At 42.4% G+C, this 17,403-nt stretch overlaps 1 protein-coding gene across 1 annotated transcript in view; it reads left to right on the plus strand.

The window, feature by feature from the left end:
* The window catches only part of ANTXR1 (ANTXR cell adhesion molecule 1), a gene marked incomplete at its 3' end in the record, with an annotated part of 240,981 nt that overhangs the window by 62,272 nt on the left and 161,306 nt on the right, over positions 1-17,403 (plus strand). Inside the window, exons 7-8 of the mRNA XM_082851989.1 lie at positions 750-818; positions 2,235-2,315. Coding sequence (XP_082708115.1) covers positions 750-818; positions 2,235-2,315 — 150 coding nt within the window. The remainder of the gene's footprint in view (positions 1-749; positions 819-2,234; positions 2,316-17,403) is intronic.

Below are 17,403 nucleotides of genomic sequence, written 5' to 3' on the forward strand. Positions count from 1 at the left end.
AACCTGGAAGAGCCTGTAATAAATCAGATATTAAAATCAAGCCAAAATCTGGATATTATTCATTAGGTTGCCCTCTCAATACTTACTTGTAGATAAAGTCATGGGTTCACCCACTCAAATATGGACCTTAAATCCCATACCATTGACCCAGTGTCTTCTTTGGGAATAAAAAAGGCCATATTCATGAAGGTGCTGACATTGATGAGTATCTGCATTGTTCTACGCCTCATGTGAGGAGCTCTGCATTTATTTTCTCATTTAATGTCCAAAGTACTTTACAGAGAAAAGCCAAGTGTCAAACCCAGGTATGTTGGATTCCAAAGGTCACATCCTTTCCGATAGAGCACGCTGCCACTACAAAGGAAGAACGTATGTCAATAAAAATCCATCAGAGGAATAGAAAAGATAATCATTTCCCCAGAATATTTAATATGATGTATCTTAGCCTACAGTATCCTTTTCCTCCCCTCGTCATTCAAAGCTTCTCATCAAGACTCTACTTCTGTGGCTCTTCCTCAACACTTCCCATTAGACTAATTACTCCCCTCACATCCACCATATTGCATTAGAATGTGATGTTCACTGGAGAATTGGCTCTTTGGGGACAGGGATTGCCCTCTCCCTTGTGGTACCTGGCATATAGTAGGTGCTCAGTAAATACCTGATCACTGCAGTTAGGCTGGGTGATCCAAAAGGAGTACATTTGCCACTGCTTCTCTCTCTAAATGTCTTTTCTTTCATTGGCCCAGGCTAACAGATCCCGAGATCTTGGTGCGATCGTTTACTGTGTGGGTGTGAAGGATTTCAATGAAACACAGGTATGAGCATGGATTTCCTCAGGTATGGGAGCATACTCAGCTTGTGAATGATAGAAAATATGCAGTCGGTGCAGAGGGTGCATCAGCAGCATAAATACCCATTAGATGGATGATTTTTCCAGAAATGCTAAGCAGGGAGGGAATTATTGGATGTGTGACAGATGTGAACTTATTTGCTAATGTGCTTGAGGGTCTTCAATGCAGACCATCCAGGCAGCATCTTTTTTGGTTGACTTTCTTAGTACATGTTAAATTGCCAGGAGGTCAAAATAGATCAGAATTAACTTGGAAAACTTGTTGGTTTTTTTTTTAATTTAATTTGATAAATCTGATTTTCTTATTTAAATGGCAAACATCCCTTTTTTCTCATTAAAGGTTCAGTGCATTTCAATACGCCCCAAAATGGAAATAATTGGCCAGTGGGCAAGAAAAGTATGTCCAAGTGTTCACAATAAGCAAATTGTAAAAATGTGTTAGCAACCTAAATAGATGTACTTCCATGTACCTCATAGTTTCTTTTTGTTCTAATAACATTGACAAAGTTCAGGATATGTTGTTAAATGAATAGAATAGGGTTACAAAACAGAATGGGAAGAGTATGAGTGTACTTTTTAAAATAAAATGTGTGTATTTGTATAGGAAAAGTCTGAAAAACCATATCAAATTAACAGTAATAGAAAGATGATGGATGGATGGATGGACAGATGAATTATTAATAACTTTTTTCTTTTTATTTGAACACTCCTGGTTTTTTGAAATTTCCCAATGATTGTGTATCACTTTTACAATCAGTAAAAATCCTGGCACTGACTGACTGTGGCAACCACAGCACTAGACAGAGTCTGGGAGTAGAAAATCTCCGCAGATCAGTTTCTCCTTTCTCCAGTCCTCTGCTCCACAAAGCAACCAAACCAATCGCAAGGGTCCTTTCCTCAATGAGAAGTTTAGGTGAAAGATAAGGGTCCCCATTCATTGGGCTCGCCCAACCCCAAAGCTTGAATTTATTTTTAAAGTTGCTTTGAAAGGAAACTTGAGTCTGTTTGATTCGAATATAGTTGCCAACAGAAATGTGGTTGAATGGGAGAAAAAGAAGCCAATGGCCTGCCCCCAAATCCATAAATACATCAACCCAGGCCAAATGTTCATCTAGCTGGGCAATCTTACCGCTGGTCCCAAGGAGACAAGTATTAAAACAAATGTAAAAGCTGGAACCGACTCTCCGGACCCGCTCCAGAGTTAAGTCCCCTGGAAATCTCATTATGACTGAGGGCTTCTCAGTGAGGTCCCTGAGCCCAGGCAAGCCCTCAAGTTCCTGTGGGTTTTAAAAGGAGATGGAGGGCCCTGGACCCAGTGGCTTTCCTCAGTTCTCCACGTGCAAGCCTGACACATCTCCTTGTGCGTTTGCTGTGTCCTCAGCTGGCCCGGATCGCAGACAGTAAGGATCACGTGTTTCCGGTAAATGATGGCTTCCAGGCCCTGCAAGGCATCATCCACTCAGTGAGTAGAGCACTTCCTCTGAGAATGGATACCCGGGCACTTTCTGCCCCCTGACCTGCTCTAGATACCCCAGTTCCATCTCACTAAGGCTGGTGTTCTTCCACATTTCTTTGTATATCTTTATATCTGTCGTGTTTCACGTCTCCATCCTGCCGTTCACACATGTTTCTTTTCTCATTCTCCTGTGCCAATTCTTTACCCTACAATGGAAAATTAAAAATGGAAAGGAAACTTGCTCTGGCAGCGAGCCAAACTTCAGGCAGTTCTCATACTGGAAGGACTGCAGCTGATGCCGTGCACTTGACCGACCTCAGCTTTCCCAACCGTGACTGAACGCAAGCTGCTTTCTGAACATTGCAGGCTCAGCCTGGATCACTTGGCCGTCAGAGGCACTTTCGACCAGTGGTTTTCTATCTTGGCTGCCCATTGATGATTATCTGAACAGGATTTTTAAGATCTTCCCAGGTGATTTTAATGGAACCACTGAATTAGATCTATAATCCCCAAATATGAAGGTTTCTTTTTTTTTTATATTAAACATTTATTCATTTCATGAATGGAACTTACCTGGAGTCACAACATAGATTCTTTTTTTTTCTTTTTTTTGTGGCCCTTTGGATTTTTGGTGTTTCTTTTTTAATAGTTGATTTACAATGTTGTGTTAGTTTCAGGTGTACAGCAAAGTGATTCAGTTACACACATACATGCACACACACACACACACACACACACACACATATATTCTTTTTCAGATTCTCAGATTCTTTTCCCTTGTAGGTTATTATAAGGTATTGAGTATAGTTCCCTGTGCTATACAGTAGGTCCTTGTTGGTTATCTATTTTATGTATAGTAGTGTGTATCTGCTAATCCCAAACTCCTAATTTATACCTTCCCCTGCTATCCCCTTTGGTAACCAGAAGTTTGTTTTCTATGTCTGTGGGTCTATTTCTGTTTTGTAAATAAGCTCATTTATATCATTTTTTTTAGATTCCACATATAAGTGATATCATATGATATTTGTCTTTGTCTGGCTTACTTCGATTAGTATGATCATCTCTAGGTCCATCCATGTTGCTGCAGATGGCATTCTTTCATTCTTTTTCATGGCTGAGTGATATTTCACCCTCATTGTAAAATATGAGGGTTTCAACGTTCCCCAGAGTTTGCACCGTCACCAGCCCTCTTTTTCATCCCATCCTGGTTTTTTATCATCCCTTTCCTATCAGTGAACAGGACCTGGCTTCCTGGGCCTCTCTTTTCTACCATCCATCCCCAGGCTAGGCCCTTGGTCCAGCTGGAATATTGGAGGATGCGAGTCTTTGAAGCCTCAACCAGAAGGCCTGTGTGTGTGCTGCTCCTATAATAAAGTCCAGGGTTGCTGAAGCCTCCATCTTTAGGTTTGGGGACCAGGCAGACAGACAGTGGTCTCTCCAGTTGGAGCTCACGAGGCTTCAGACTTGGGGTCCAGGATGCAGATTCAGAGCTCAAAGGATCACTGTCCTCTTAAGATGTCAGTGGGGTCTTAAGCCAGGTTTACCCATCAGGAGCTTGGGATCTGCCCAGCTCCCGCAGACTGACCTAGGAAACCTCCAACCTGGATGTGCCTCATGCTCCCTCCCCCTCCCTCCAAGGTTTGCTTAGAACCCCAGCAGAGTGGAAAGCAGAGTAAGAAGTAGGAACTTTGGAGCTGGTCAGCCCAGAGTTGAAAGGCTGACCCAACAGCTTACCATTTATAGATCCTTAGATGAGGTATTTCGCTTAGTTCCATATTTGTATAAGGGATTAATGAGAAGACACATGTCGTAGACTTGTCTGAGGATTACAAGAGATAACACTAGTGAAAATACCTAATATTTTTCCGGGCACATAATCAGTCCTCAAGACATATGAATTATTTCCTCTTCCATGTCCCTTCACCATGTCAGCTTCCCTCCTCACCCTCTAAATTTTCTTGCATATGCATAAAAATCACCTGGGGAATCTTGTTTGCAATACCCATTCCCAGGCCCTATCCCCAGGAGCTTCTATCTCACAGTCCGTATGTGATGGAGCCTATGAAACTGCATCTTTTAAACCTGCACGTTTTAATCAGTGCCCCAGGTGTTGTACTTTCACAATATTGATAGATGTGACCTTACGTTTTCAGAACTGTGAAAAATAATTCCACCCCAAGTTGGGAGATCCTATCCTAAATATGTCCACGTGACAGTCATCTTCTTTAAGATGTGTTTGCAAGGCACAGAAACACACTGAAACCATCTTAACCAAAAAGTGCAAATTATTGAAAGGATGGAGAAGTTATCAGTGCCAATTATGGATCCTCAGGTGAGGGACCCCTACTGTAAATAAGTTCTGGGGTCAGTGTGGCGTACTTGACAGTATAAGTGACAAGAAATGTAATAACCAGGTGAAACAACACCCAAATAGTGATTTAGATAGACAGTTAACAACAGGATTGGGGCCTGACCATGAATCCTGTGGCAGCTCAGAGGCGGACTGTTCTGGACCGGAGCCTTCATGAGAAACTGGGGTAGAGGATGGGTGATGGGTAGCACCAGAGAAGAGATGGCATGACCTCAGCCCAAAGACTGGAAAAGAGCAAGTGTATTTTTAAGACAATAATAATACCTATCTGTCTAGTGGGAGAGTTTGGATAAAGGAGTCAGGAGTAATGGGAAATAAGCTGAGACATTGGGTTAGAAGCAGGTTGATGGGAGCCTTGAAGGAACTTTGTCTCCAAATTAGTGTAATCACTGAAACATTTTGAACGTCTAACAAGTAATATTTAAGAAGAGAATCTGATGGCAGTGTCCCTATATAGAGAAAGGAGACTGGGGAGGCCCAGAGGCAGGAACCCAGGCATGAGGCTACTGCAGAAGTCCTTTCTTCAGATGGCTGGGTTCGAACAGGGACAGCTCTTACCTGTTCAAAGGTTCTTATGAGCCATGTGCCACATTATTTAACAGTTGGTTCCTCCCCAAATAATATGAGTATTTTTTAATCTGCATAAATTGTTGTTGTCCTTGAATATTTCAACCTTAGCAACTCACCCAAGCTCAACATGAACCCAGATGTTTGTAAAACTCTCCCTACCCCCAATGGAAATCACCCCAAAGATGTTTAAGAAATTTTAGTGAAACAGTCTTCCAAAAGGGGGAAAAAATAATTTGAGACTCCAAACGTTTAGCCGAATGATAGCATTCTTGTGAGCTTTTATCTGGGATTTATGCTAGCGGTTTCCATCCTTCCAATACTCGAAACCCATGTTTATCGCCGTTGTTAATTCATTTGCCTGGACAGGAAAACAGGGACAAGCACAGCACAACTCGTCTTTCTCAACTCAGACAGAAATAATTATGGCCTGAAAGTTGGTTAACTACTTTTAAGAAGTAGGTTCATTTCTCCTTCTGGATACTGAAAGGAAAGCTCTTGTTTCCTCCCCCCTCCCCACCACCCCCGCCATCTAGAGCATCTCTCCAGCTTTCTCCCATGGACATTGTTTTGCGGCTGGTTATTTTCTCATAATAAAGTAGGACTGGGCTTAATTATCCAAAATAGGGTGCAGAGCAGCTTTCAAGAGCTCAAATAGTTCATGAAGTTTTAGACCCATGGTGACCTTCCTTTATTATTGAGGTGTAGTTGATCTGCAATAGAAGTTTCAGCTGTACAGCATAATGATTCAATATTTTTATAGATTATACTCCATTTAAGGTTATAAATTATTTGCCATATTTCCTGTGCTGTACAATATATCCTTGTAGCTTATTTATTTTATACATGGTAGTTGTACCTCTTACTAGTGACCTTATTTTTAAATCCCCAATCAAGATACAGGGACTAATATTTATTCATTCCTCTAATACTCATTGAAAACGTTTTATGGTAGACTCTGACCATTTGGTTATAAGTAAGCAGGTAGACACCCTATCCTGGTGGAGCTTATAGTCTGGTGGGAGGGACACATAAAAACAAGTCAATAAATAAATATGTATAATTATGTGACACATGGTATATAAGAAGTAACATATGACTGAGATTAAGAGTAAAGTGGTTGGAAAAGAACTCGGGCCCCTGTGCAGAGATAAGCTGAAGGTGAAATAGAGTTGTTCATCGAAAGACCATGGATACATTCTTGTCAGACCAGAACCCTAAGATGGTATATAACAGAATGAAAGAAGAGTAGGGCTTGGGTGGAAAATGACAGAAGATGAAGGAAGCAGCAAGCAATGGCTAAATCATGAGGAGCCTTGAAAACTATGCTATTTTACTGTAAGGGCAGTGGGCAAACATACCGTATACAAAGCCTGACAATGGAACAATCATGCTTGCAGTCAAGACTCTCAGGGAATCTAGAGGTCATGGCGCTTTATCCAGCTTCCCTTTGGTTAATGAATAAATAAACACCCAGGACAAGTAGTCATGAGGCCTGTGAAGAAGAAGAAACATTACTCTGATTTACTGAGCATCTTCTTTCTACCAGCTCCTCTGTTAAGCATTTCCACAACCACTCTCTGAAGAGGGCCTTATTATCCCCATTTTACAGGTGAGGAAACTGAGGTGCGGGCAGTTAGATAAACTGCCCCAAGTCTGCCTACTCATAATGGTGGAGGAGGGAAGTCTGGGTCCAGAGAGCCTGCTGTTTCCACAATACTGGGCTGTGAATGTCTGAGGAAGTGGAAAATCACCATTGGATGATCAGAAGCTGATTATTCAAGGCATGGATACATCAAGTCCCCGGATTCTCTGCTTCCTCAATCTGATTCCTGTGTTTTGGTCTTTTTACTGTTCCTCAATCCTCTCTACTTTAAGGAGGAAGTACTTATGTTTCAGATTTGCATAACATGTTATTTTTCAAAGTGCCTTCACTTGTTTTCCATTTTAATCTCCCATCAGTGGGACATAGGAAAAAGGCAGAAAGAAATCAATGCCTGTAGATAACTTATTTGGGGGCCAAACATTGTTCCTTTTTCCCATTTAATATTATCCTAGTTAAAAAATCACAACAGCCCTAGGAGGGAAATATTCTCATTTTACAGATGAAGAAACTGAGGCTCAGATACCCTGCACAAGAGCACACAGCTCTAATGGGGAGATCAGGGTTGGAACCCAGTTCCAGGACTCCAGAGCCCAGGCTTTCTCCCACCTCTATTTCCTTAGGAAGGTAAAAATAAGAAAAGTCATCATTTAGTGAATTCTTAGGGGCTAGACCCTGTGAAAATCACTTTACATAGTCATCTCATCAAATTCTCACCACCACCATTTAATGTAGATATTATTACTCCTTCTAGAGAAGCACACACTCTAAGGACAGAGAGATTAGCTAACTTGTCCAAGACTACACAGCAGTGGGCGGTGATCCGGAATAGACTCAGCTCTGTCTCTAAGGTCCATGACAAGGTGACCATAGTGCTCTAGTGAATGAGGTGGGTAGGCCAGGAAGCAGCTCCGTTTCAGAGAAGGGGACCCTGAAGACCAAAAACGTGAAATGACTTGACACAGTTCACACAGTTAGAGCAAAGGCAAGACCAGAACCCAGGTGGGTTCTCTGATCTGAGTGTACCATGGGTGGTGGGCAGGAGAGCTCTTTGCCGCTTACTATTAGGTGGAGAGTGCCTCTGAAAAATCTCAGTTTCTGCTCAATGGATGAAATTCCATCATCATGAGAAGCTGGCGACTTGACACAGGCTGAAAGGAACGTCTTCCCTTCCACACTCGCTCAGGACTCTACCTTGGAGGACAGAATTCCTTCTTGCTTTTGCAGAATTTGGTTGATAAAATAAGACAAAATTTGGATGGTTGGAAGATTGGAGCCCTTTAAGCCAGTAAAACTGTAAAGGAAGAAACTATGCCTTTGCCTTTCCTTATTGTGGCTTCCTCGGGGAATTTCCATTGACCACAACTGGTGAATGTAGCGCCAGCCCTCAAGTGAAAATATGAAGCAAAGGTCCAGCGAGGCTCCTGGGTCTTTGTTTGCCTTTTCAAAAGTGCTGCAGGCAGTGAAATGGGAACCTACACGAAAGCTGGGTTTGGATAACCCTGAAATGGGTCTGCAGCTTTGAATCCCAACACTTGGCCTGGTTACCGTGATGCCAACTCCTCCCAGCTGTCCCCACTTCTTGTGCAATGAAGGGCGGTACCTGGAACCAGGCACACTGTCTCTGAGAAGGAGAACCCAGTCACTGGCACCAAGCCATCTCCATCTAGGAGCATTTCCCTACAATAAATATTTAAGCCTGCGTAGGGCTTCCTATTAATGCGAGGGTGAGTCAGCGCCCAGAGCTTTCTACATGTCTGATCAACAATAAACAAGTATTGGGCAAACATGACCATATTTGCAAGGATTTCTTGTAAGTCTTGGCACAAACATCCTGTTATCAAGGAAGCTTTAAAATTACTGAAACTGAGGAATGAATCTATTCTATGGTGTATATATATTTATTTTATTTATGAAAACCATGTCCTGTGCTGATTTCTCCCTTCCACTCATGGGAAGGTGAATCATGGGAAGGTGAAAGAAATGGAGCCCCTGATCCAGCCCTGGTGAAGCTTTGACAAAGGCAAAGCCCATCTTCCTTGCTTCCCTCCCATCTACTCTTCCAAGACCCCACGAGGAGCTGCTAAGGGTTTTCCTCAAATCAAAATCTGAATCACATTCCTATAGTCCTGGAAAGTACCTGAATTTACTGAAGCAACTCTCTTTCCAGGGCTAGCAGAGGGGAAGGCCCGTTTCAGCAACAGCCCTTCTCTTAATCAGCCTTATTTGTGGTTGGAAGAACCCATCCTTATTTGTGATCGGAAGAAACCACTCTCTCCTCCTTTGCCCCATCTGAATGCCTTCTCGAGTTCTGTCTCAACTTCAAGGCTATGCTTCTGTCCTCTCTTCTCTGAGGAGCCTGCCTTGGTCTCTCCTACACCTTGAACTCTCCCTGCCTTGAACTCCAGTGGCACTAATTGTTGGCATCACTTGTTTGGCACGTGCCTTTCCTCCTGGTCAGACGCTGAATTGTGCAGTCACAGAGACCGCCCCCTTTGTCGTATTCCCCGTGGTGTCCAGTGCATTTATATGCCGGGCTGTGCATATGTGTTCATTGTAAAGCAGGGCAGAGGACTGCAGAGTGTTCGGACCTGCACTGCACCACGAGTGGGCAGTTCTGTGGCTCCGTTTCTTGTAAAAGCCCGTTAGTCCTTCCCCCACCCTCTTTTCCAGGACCATATCTATAAAAGATGGCATTTTGTGCCCCATTCACATTAGCAGGCCTGGAAACATAAATAGAATCAATTGTTGTTTCTGTAGTGGGCAGAAAATCTTTTTAAAAAATCATTTGCCTCAGCAGTCTTTAATTAGACTCAGACTTTGCAGGCATTCGGGCCAGGCATTTCAACTAAGCTATTTTTTCTATTTGGCTTATGAAATAGTCCAAATGTAATTTAAAAAGTCCCGTTGCTTGAATAGGCTACAAAGATTGCAGAGGGGCACGTTCAGTTAATCCTCAGGTCACCCCATACCCCTCCAGCTCCTTCTCCTATATCTAGGAATCTGTTAAGACTCATTGTAAAAGCAAGAGCAGAATTTAGAACAAAACCCAGTGAAACGCTGCAGGGTTTAGCTCCCAAGGAGGGCCACTGACTTTGCCAGTATTCAGCAGATCAGCAAGCTTCTCTTACTAAATAAACCACGTCTCGGAATTCACAGTTATCTGAGCTTTCCTTCTGAAAACAGGAGAGGAAAGTGGTTTCACGGAATAAAAATGAATTTCCTCGGTTTCAGAGCCTTGTTTGTCCTGTGCTTCTTCACACCAGACTCTCGTTGAGTGTGAAACTAACTGAGAGAAGAGTAGCATTTATTTAAGTGAGCTGGGTGCCCCCCTCCAGACAAAAATTCTTGTATGTTTTGAGGATGGGCTTTATTATCTAAAATTCAGTAACTTCTTAAGAATGTCTTTCTTGCATGTTGGAATATTTATTTGGTATAATGTATGACTGTAACATAAAATCATAGATGAATCCCAGAAAGATGTGTGTGTGATAGTAAATTTTTATTTTAAATTCAGATTCTGTAGAACTGGATATGAATCTAGGATAATGTCCATAGTTAATAATAGATAGGTCTATTGATTTTAAGTGCAGAGTGCATTTTACTTAGGAAAGGTGACTATCTTTTTTTTTTTTTCAAAATTTTATTAGAGACCAAATAGTTTCAAAATTCATGGGGGCAACATTGGCAGTCCTGAAGGCATGGGTGAGCCAGTTTTGGGTCCCGAGCTCCCTGGCCTTTTGTAAAAGCAATAGCCTGCAGGCTTACCCAATGTGCATTCTGCCATCAGCTATATTAGTGTACCTGGGACCCTGCGCCCCACCCCCCAAACATATAATTTTACATTTTTCCCAAATAAAGGGGTCAAGGCCTTTTACACAGCAGGCCCATCTAGACCTTAGACATGGGAACATGATACATCTACAACATTATTGTTTAAAAAGATAAGCCATTTAAAAAGATGGAGGTGTTGAAGTAGGCCTCCTTGGGAAGGCAGTCCCCAAAGACTTGATAAGAAGAGGGAGATGTTACAAGATGCTGAACGTAGCCTTGTATTCAAAAGACTATAAAAGATTAATTTAAAAGAGTTAAAATTTAATTTAATTTAAAAGACCAGAAAAGATTATATTTACAGGGAAAAAGAAAGACTGATACATAATATACTAAAATGTCAGTTAATGAAGCCATGCAGAAAGTGTGCCATTTATTTATTCAATAAGTGTTTATTTAGTGCCTACTATGTGCTAGATTAGGCCTTGTGGGTACAGTGGTGGATAAAAACAAATCTCCTTGCCTTTATAGAGGTTATAGTCTGAGGAAGATAGACAATGACCAAACAATCAAAAGGATAAATACATAATTATAAACCACAGTGAGTCCTCTTAGCAATTTATACTAAAATGTGAATTAATACAGAAATATTTCATTGATAGACTTAGGTCACAAAATCCATACTGGATTTGGAGGGTGACTGGGAGAGTGAGGTTAAGGAAAACTCCTAGGTTTTCGTCTTAGAGAACTAGAGAGATGTAATTGGGCAATAGATAGTTAACCACCCGTGGGCCAGCCTACTTCAAGCTCCAGACATCTTTGAAGCAGAATGTACCCTTCACAACAAGTAAGACACTAAGAAACATGCTGTCTAGATATGTGGAAGGAAAAGGACCCTATACTATGAATGGATGAAGGAAACTGGTCTTGTATTAACACACAAAAAGTCTTCCAGCAGGAAGTGGCCAAGTAAATAAAGACCGATACTTTATTAGGGAAGGAGGCAGAGCAGTTAGGGGGGAAAATATTACGTATGCTTATGGTAAGGGAGGGATTCATAACAACTCTATGCAAATATTCACAATCTTTAAGTATTCTTGAGAAATCTCTGCATAAACTCTGAACTTTATGAACAAGGACTTTAGATTTTTAGAATCTCTCTCTCTATATATATATAAGTTTTATATACAACCTGGACTGGTTCACAATGGATTTCACTTTTTCTTTTTAATAAATTTATTTATTGATTTTTGGCTGCGTCGGGTCTTTGTTGCTGTGCACAGGCTTTCTCTAGTTGCGGCGAGCTGGGGCTACTCTTCATTGCTGTGCGCGGGCTTCTCATTGCAGTGGCTTCTCTTGTTGTGGAGCACGGGGTCTAGGTGCGCTGGCTTCAGTAGTTGTGGCACGCGGGCTCAGTAGCTGTGGCGCACAGGCTCAGTAGTTGTGGCACACGGGCTTAGTTGCTCCGTGGCATGTGGGATCTTCCCGGACCAGGGCTTGAACCGGCGTCCCCTGCACTGGCAGGCGGATTCTTATCCACTGTGCCACCAGGGAAGTCCGATTTCACTTTAAGTCTATTAAGCAGCCCTTATTACTTGGCAAAGTTCTTTTACATCTGCTGCCTCTTTTACTCCCCCAACACTCTCATGAGGTGTGCAGGAGTGTCACTACCAGTAACAACCCATGTACTTACAATAGAGTTCTTTGCAGATTTCAAACATGCTTACCCATATATCTTCTTTTTGAAATCTGCCCAAAAGGTAGCAGGAAAATATTATTAGCCATCTTTCAGGCATTTTCAGCAAATAGGACTTAGCAAGGGGCCAGATATGAAGCAGATATGAGCTAACCATCTTTGCCTGAGAGTAATAGCGGTAGTAGCGGTAATAACAGCGGTAACAGTCACCGCTACCATTGTTTGAGAACCGAATATGTGTCAGACATCCTACTAAGCGCTTTACTACGAAGGTTGTTCTGAGCACATTTCTTGGTGCCTTGCTTTCATGAAGGGCACTTTTGGCTGATGGCCCAAGGTTGTTAAATACTGTTTGTTGACCAATCCCATCTGTCTAGTTCTGTCTATAAAACAAAAACCTTGTCAGTTTTCCTTAATCTCACTCTTTTCCTCACTCTCTAATCCAGTATGAATTTTACCACCTAAGTTCTATTGATTTTACAAACTAAATATCTCTGCATTCATGTCTATTACTCATTTTACCACCAGACAGTCCTTTGAGGTGTTTTTCTTGTTCTCATTTTACAGAAAAAGAAACTGAGATTCAGAAGTTTAATAACTTATCCAAATCCTCATGTCCAGTAAGTGATAGGGCTTGTATTTGGACATAAATCTATTTAAAGCCCAAATCTATTTTTTCTGTCTCCAGAGCCCAGGTTCTTAAGATTAAAACTACCATTATTTGAGGACTTCCAGGCCCTGTGCTATGGAGTCTGCCTATATTATCTCATTTAATCTTCCCAACTGAACAACCTCATGCAGTCGGCGCTGTTCTTATCCCACTCTTACAGATGAGGAAACAGAGACTCAGAGAGGTTGTGGAACTTGCCCAAGGTCACAGTGCTCATGAGTGAGTTGACTCAAGCAATTCGACTCCAATTTAGTTTAATACTAAACTATTAGTGTGTTAAACTGTTTCCCAGAATTGGGGTTCAGACTAGTTAAAGGACTTGTCAAGGACCACAGGTCAGGTAAGTACAGGACCAGGGGCAAGACCAGGACCCAACTCCTCACATTGGATCATGCTTGAGGCATGTGGTAGTCTTAGCCAGTCTCCATCAGAGGTCAGTTAGACTATCACCTCTGACGTCGCCCCAACCCTGTGTGAATTCTTTCCACTCGGTCTAGTGATTTCCCTTCATCCATCTCCCAGTGCTGTGTCTCTACCTCCTCCATGGCTACCAGTGCCCAGGTCGGGGAGGGATCCTCTGCCTCCCCACCCCCATGCAGCCTCCAGTCCCTAGGCTGATCTGCTGTCTGCTGAAGTTCGGACAGACTGATTACTGTACAGTCTGGGCTGCTAATAACCAAAGGAACCCCCCAAATCCACCCCATGCCATTGTGACTTCCTACCTTTTGAAACCAGACATTTCTAACTCATAGAAGCTACAGTCCCAGACAAGTCCTGCCCATGCCCCTCACTGATAAATTTTACTCCATTGGCTGCAATGCATCCCTTCCAGATGTTTTAAGTTAAGATTGGGAAAGCTGTGTTTTTACTGGATTGAATCACAGCCCTTGGCTGAAATTTTCTGGCCCTTTATACACTCCTTAGATTTATCAGCTAATTGCAGACACTTTGAGAGAATAATACAGCATGTGTTTATTATGAGAAAACCTGTAAGTGTGTCTTTGTGGTCAGAGATTCACGGGTGTTTCCTTTACTCACCCCTGGCTAAGTGTTAGGGTTGATTCAAAAATGTTGCTTCACGGGCTTCCCTGGTGGCTCAGTGGTTAAGAATCCGCCTGCCAGTGCAGGTGACATGGGTTCAAGCCCTGGCCTGGGAGGACCCCACATGCCGCGGAGCAACTGAGCCCATGCGCCACAACTACTGAGCCTGTGCTCTGGAGCCCGCGAGCCACAGCTACTGAAGCCCGCGCACCTAGAGCCCGTGCTCCACAACAAGAGAAGCCACTGCAATGAGAAGCCCGTGCACCGCAACAAACAGTAGCCCCCGCTCGCAACAGCGAAGAGTAGCCCCTGCTCACCGCAACTAGAGAAAACCCGTGCGCAGCAACAAAGACCCAACACAGCCAAAAATAAATAAATCAATAAAATAAATTTAAAAAATAAAAAGAGTGGTGACCTCCCCAAACAACAACACTACAAGGGCTGAGTCACTTTAAAAAAAAAAAAATGTTGCTTCAAAGTCAGGAACTTAACATGGGTGAAGATTTCATTTATGTGTTTTGATGGAGTTTGGGGAATGGAGACAGGATAGATGGGATAGCCCAATTTTCATTCTTGGACTGTTGAAATCTTTAGTTGTAGATGATAAAGTGATTTATAAAAGGAGACAGAGGAATTTTATTTAAAACATAAACAAAGCTTTGTGTCGTTCTAATGTCACTGTTTAATAAAGTTCTCCATATGGGTTAATTCTGGATCTCCCAATGTGGCCTATTAAGAGATTTATGCCTGAAGACATGTTGAAGGGCGTTCCTGCCTCTCTGAGTTATGCCAACCAGTAGCTAAGGTGGCCCTTCAGCCAGGAGGAGCCCAATGGCAGCAAACTGGGGGGAGAGGGGAGTGGACTGTCATCACAGCTCAGATAGGGCAGTTGTTATCTGGGGTATGAGTCACTGGCAAGGATCTGGATGAAGATTTTGGCAAGCCCCAGTCCTAGGGTGCTGCTGCATCTAAACGACCAATTGACCACTGGAAAGGCAGGATGGAAAAGCCAGAAGCAAAACATGGATGTCCAGGATACATCCTTGGGGTCCCTGATCCCCAGTCAGAATGTCAGTGAAGGGCTCAGAGGTGATGGCAGATCCTTGGGGACCAGGGAGAACTGAGGCTGCACCTATGTTTGAGATGGACGGTGACTGGGTAAGCCAGAGGGAGAAGAAATAAGGCAAACACTGACAAAAAGGAACTGTGGAATGAGGCAGAAGCTGAAAACAGATAGAGGAATCAAAATACGAAAATGCCTTTAAATTGTAAAAGAATCAGAAATAATGGCAGGAAAAAAATGTCAGCTGGAAATCTGGATTTTAGAATTGTCAAGAAAAAGAAATACAGGCTGCCCTCTGTATCCGTGGGTTCCACATCTGCAGATTCAACCAACTGGGGATCAAAAATATTGGGGGAAAAAATCCAGAAAGTTCCAAAAAGCAGAACTTGAATTTGCTTCGTGCTGGTAAATATTTACATTAGCATGTCCATTGTATTATGTATTATAAGCAGTCTGGAGATCATTTAAAGTATATGGAAGAATGCGTGTAGGTTATATGCAAATACTCCGCCATTTTATATAAGGGACATGAGCATCCTCTGATTTTGCTGTCTGCGGGGGTCCTGGACCAATCCTCCTGAAGACAGGGAGGACTGTGCTGCTTCTTATTACTCTCAGGTATAGAGAATTACCTAAGACCCATGGTTGTGAGGGAGCCTGTTTCAATGACTGCATTTGAATGTTCTGTCATCTGTACATCAGAGAATAATTTTCTCAAGCATGTCGTTCACTTCCTTTCACAATGCTTCTCTATGAGGACGCCCAGATTTCTCTCTGGAATGGGTAAATATTATCTCTTCTGAGAAACTGGTTTGTTTTCATTCTTCAGATTGAGAATCTCATAAATATTGTCTGCCCTTCTCATTTGCTACTAGAAAGCTTAGAACTAAATTCACGAGCTGCTCCTAGCAAGGAAATAAGCTCTTAATAATACGTAATCAAAAAATGTATTTTTCTGTGCTATTCTCACTCCTTACTTCATCTTCCCCTTATTTTCCCTTTAATCCATTTCCCCCCCTGTTGAATTTATTGTATTTTATTTGATTGTATCTTGTGGTGTGTGTGTCACTTAAGCTGGAACAAAGAAGCCTATATAAATCAATACATCCATACAAGTAAATGGGTGTTTCCCAATGCTAAAAGATGCTGTTTTCTTTTATGGACTTTACATTTTACTTCACTCTTAATTCCTTTAACAAATGCCCCTTTCATAAATAGAGAGAGAGTTTCCTTCAGGCCTCTGAACCATCTCAATTTCCAAATTAAGTAAAACCCAAATAAAGATACTGCCTTTGCTTGGTAAATTAACTCAGTGTCCTATACTTGTTTAAAATGCTTGGTCGAAATTTTAGAATCATTATGCAATAAGAGACGGCATTCAGAAATGGTGGAGAAAAGCTTGAACCCTACCAGTCAGGTACCCTGCTTTTGCCAGAAGAAGCCTTCATTATTAATTCCCTGTGCGGTCATGGGGTCCTCCAGACTCTCCACTCAACCCTACAAGACTCACTTGGGCGGAAGACTACATTTCCATGCAAGTAAGGTCCTCCTAAAGAGCGAGGCACAGCAAGCCACCTTCAAAGCCCTCCTTCTCCTGCAACATTTCCACTTCTCTAACTAGAAGGGAACTCTCTGAGTAATCTGAACATGTATCCCCTCTAGAGGGCTGGCCATCTCCATCCTACTTCTCCAGCTTATCTATTATCACTCGTTTTTCTACTGTTCCAGCTCCTTTGTTCCAGCTAAAGAGGTCTATGTATTTCTAGTTTCTCATCTTTGCAAATGCCACTCCCTGCTTGGACCTTAACCTTCCCCTAACTTACTCCTCCCCACTTGACTGAGTCCTACCCTCAGCACCCACCTCTTCCAGGAAGCCCTTCCCCATGGAGCAGCCCTCAGTGATTTCCCCCATGAACTCTGTAGCTCCTACCGTCTGCCGCTTCACCCTGGCACCTACCACATAGGCTGGGCCATTGTTATTTTTCTTTTCAAGCGTAGGTCCCATTTCCTCAACTAGATGTTAAACCTCTCTATAACTAGGACTGGTGTATCATAGACTCAATAAATATCTGCCTAAAGATCAAATGAATGAATAATTCCTATGGATTTTGGGGATACCCGGAAGCATCTAGCGCAGTGCTGGCTCATTGAATGCTTGACATTAATGATACTAGTAAAAATGTTATCCTCCACTTACCCACCCACTACAACATAATGTCCCTGAGCCTTCCTATCTTGGTAGCTAAAAGCAAACCCCACTTTTCTGTTTTAACAAAATAAACTGTGCTTTGACTTTTTTGATTTCCTCTCCT

The sequence above is a fragment of the Leucopleurus acutus genome (genome assembly GCF_964270905.1).
Source record: "Leucopleurus acutus genome assembly, chromosome: 12".
NCBI classification, from domain to species: domain Eukaryota; kingdom Metazoa; phylum Chordata; class Mammalia; order Artiodactyla; family Delphinidae; genus Leucopleurus; species Leucopleurus acutus.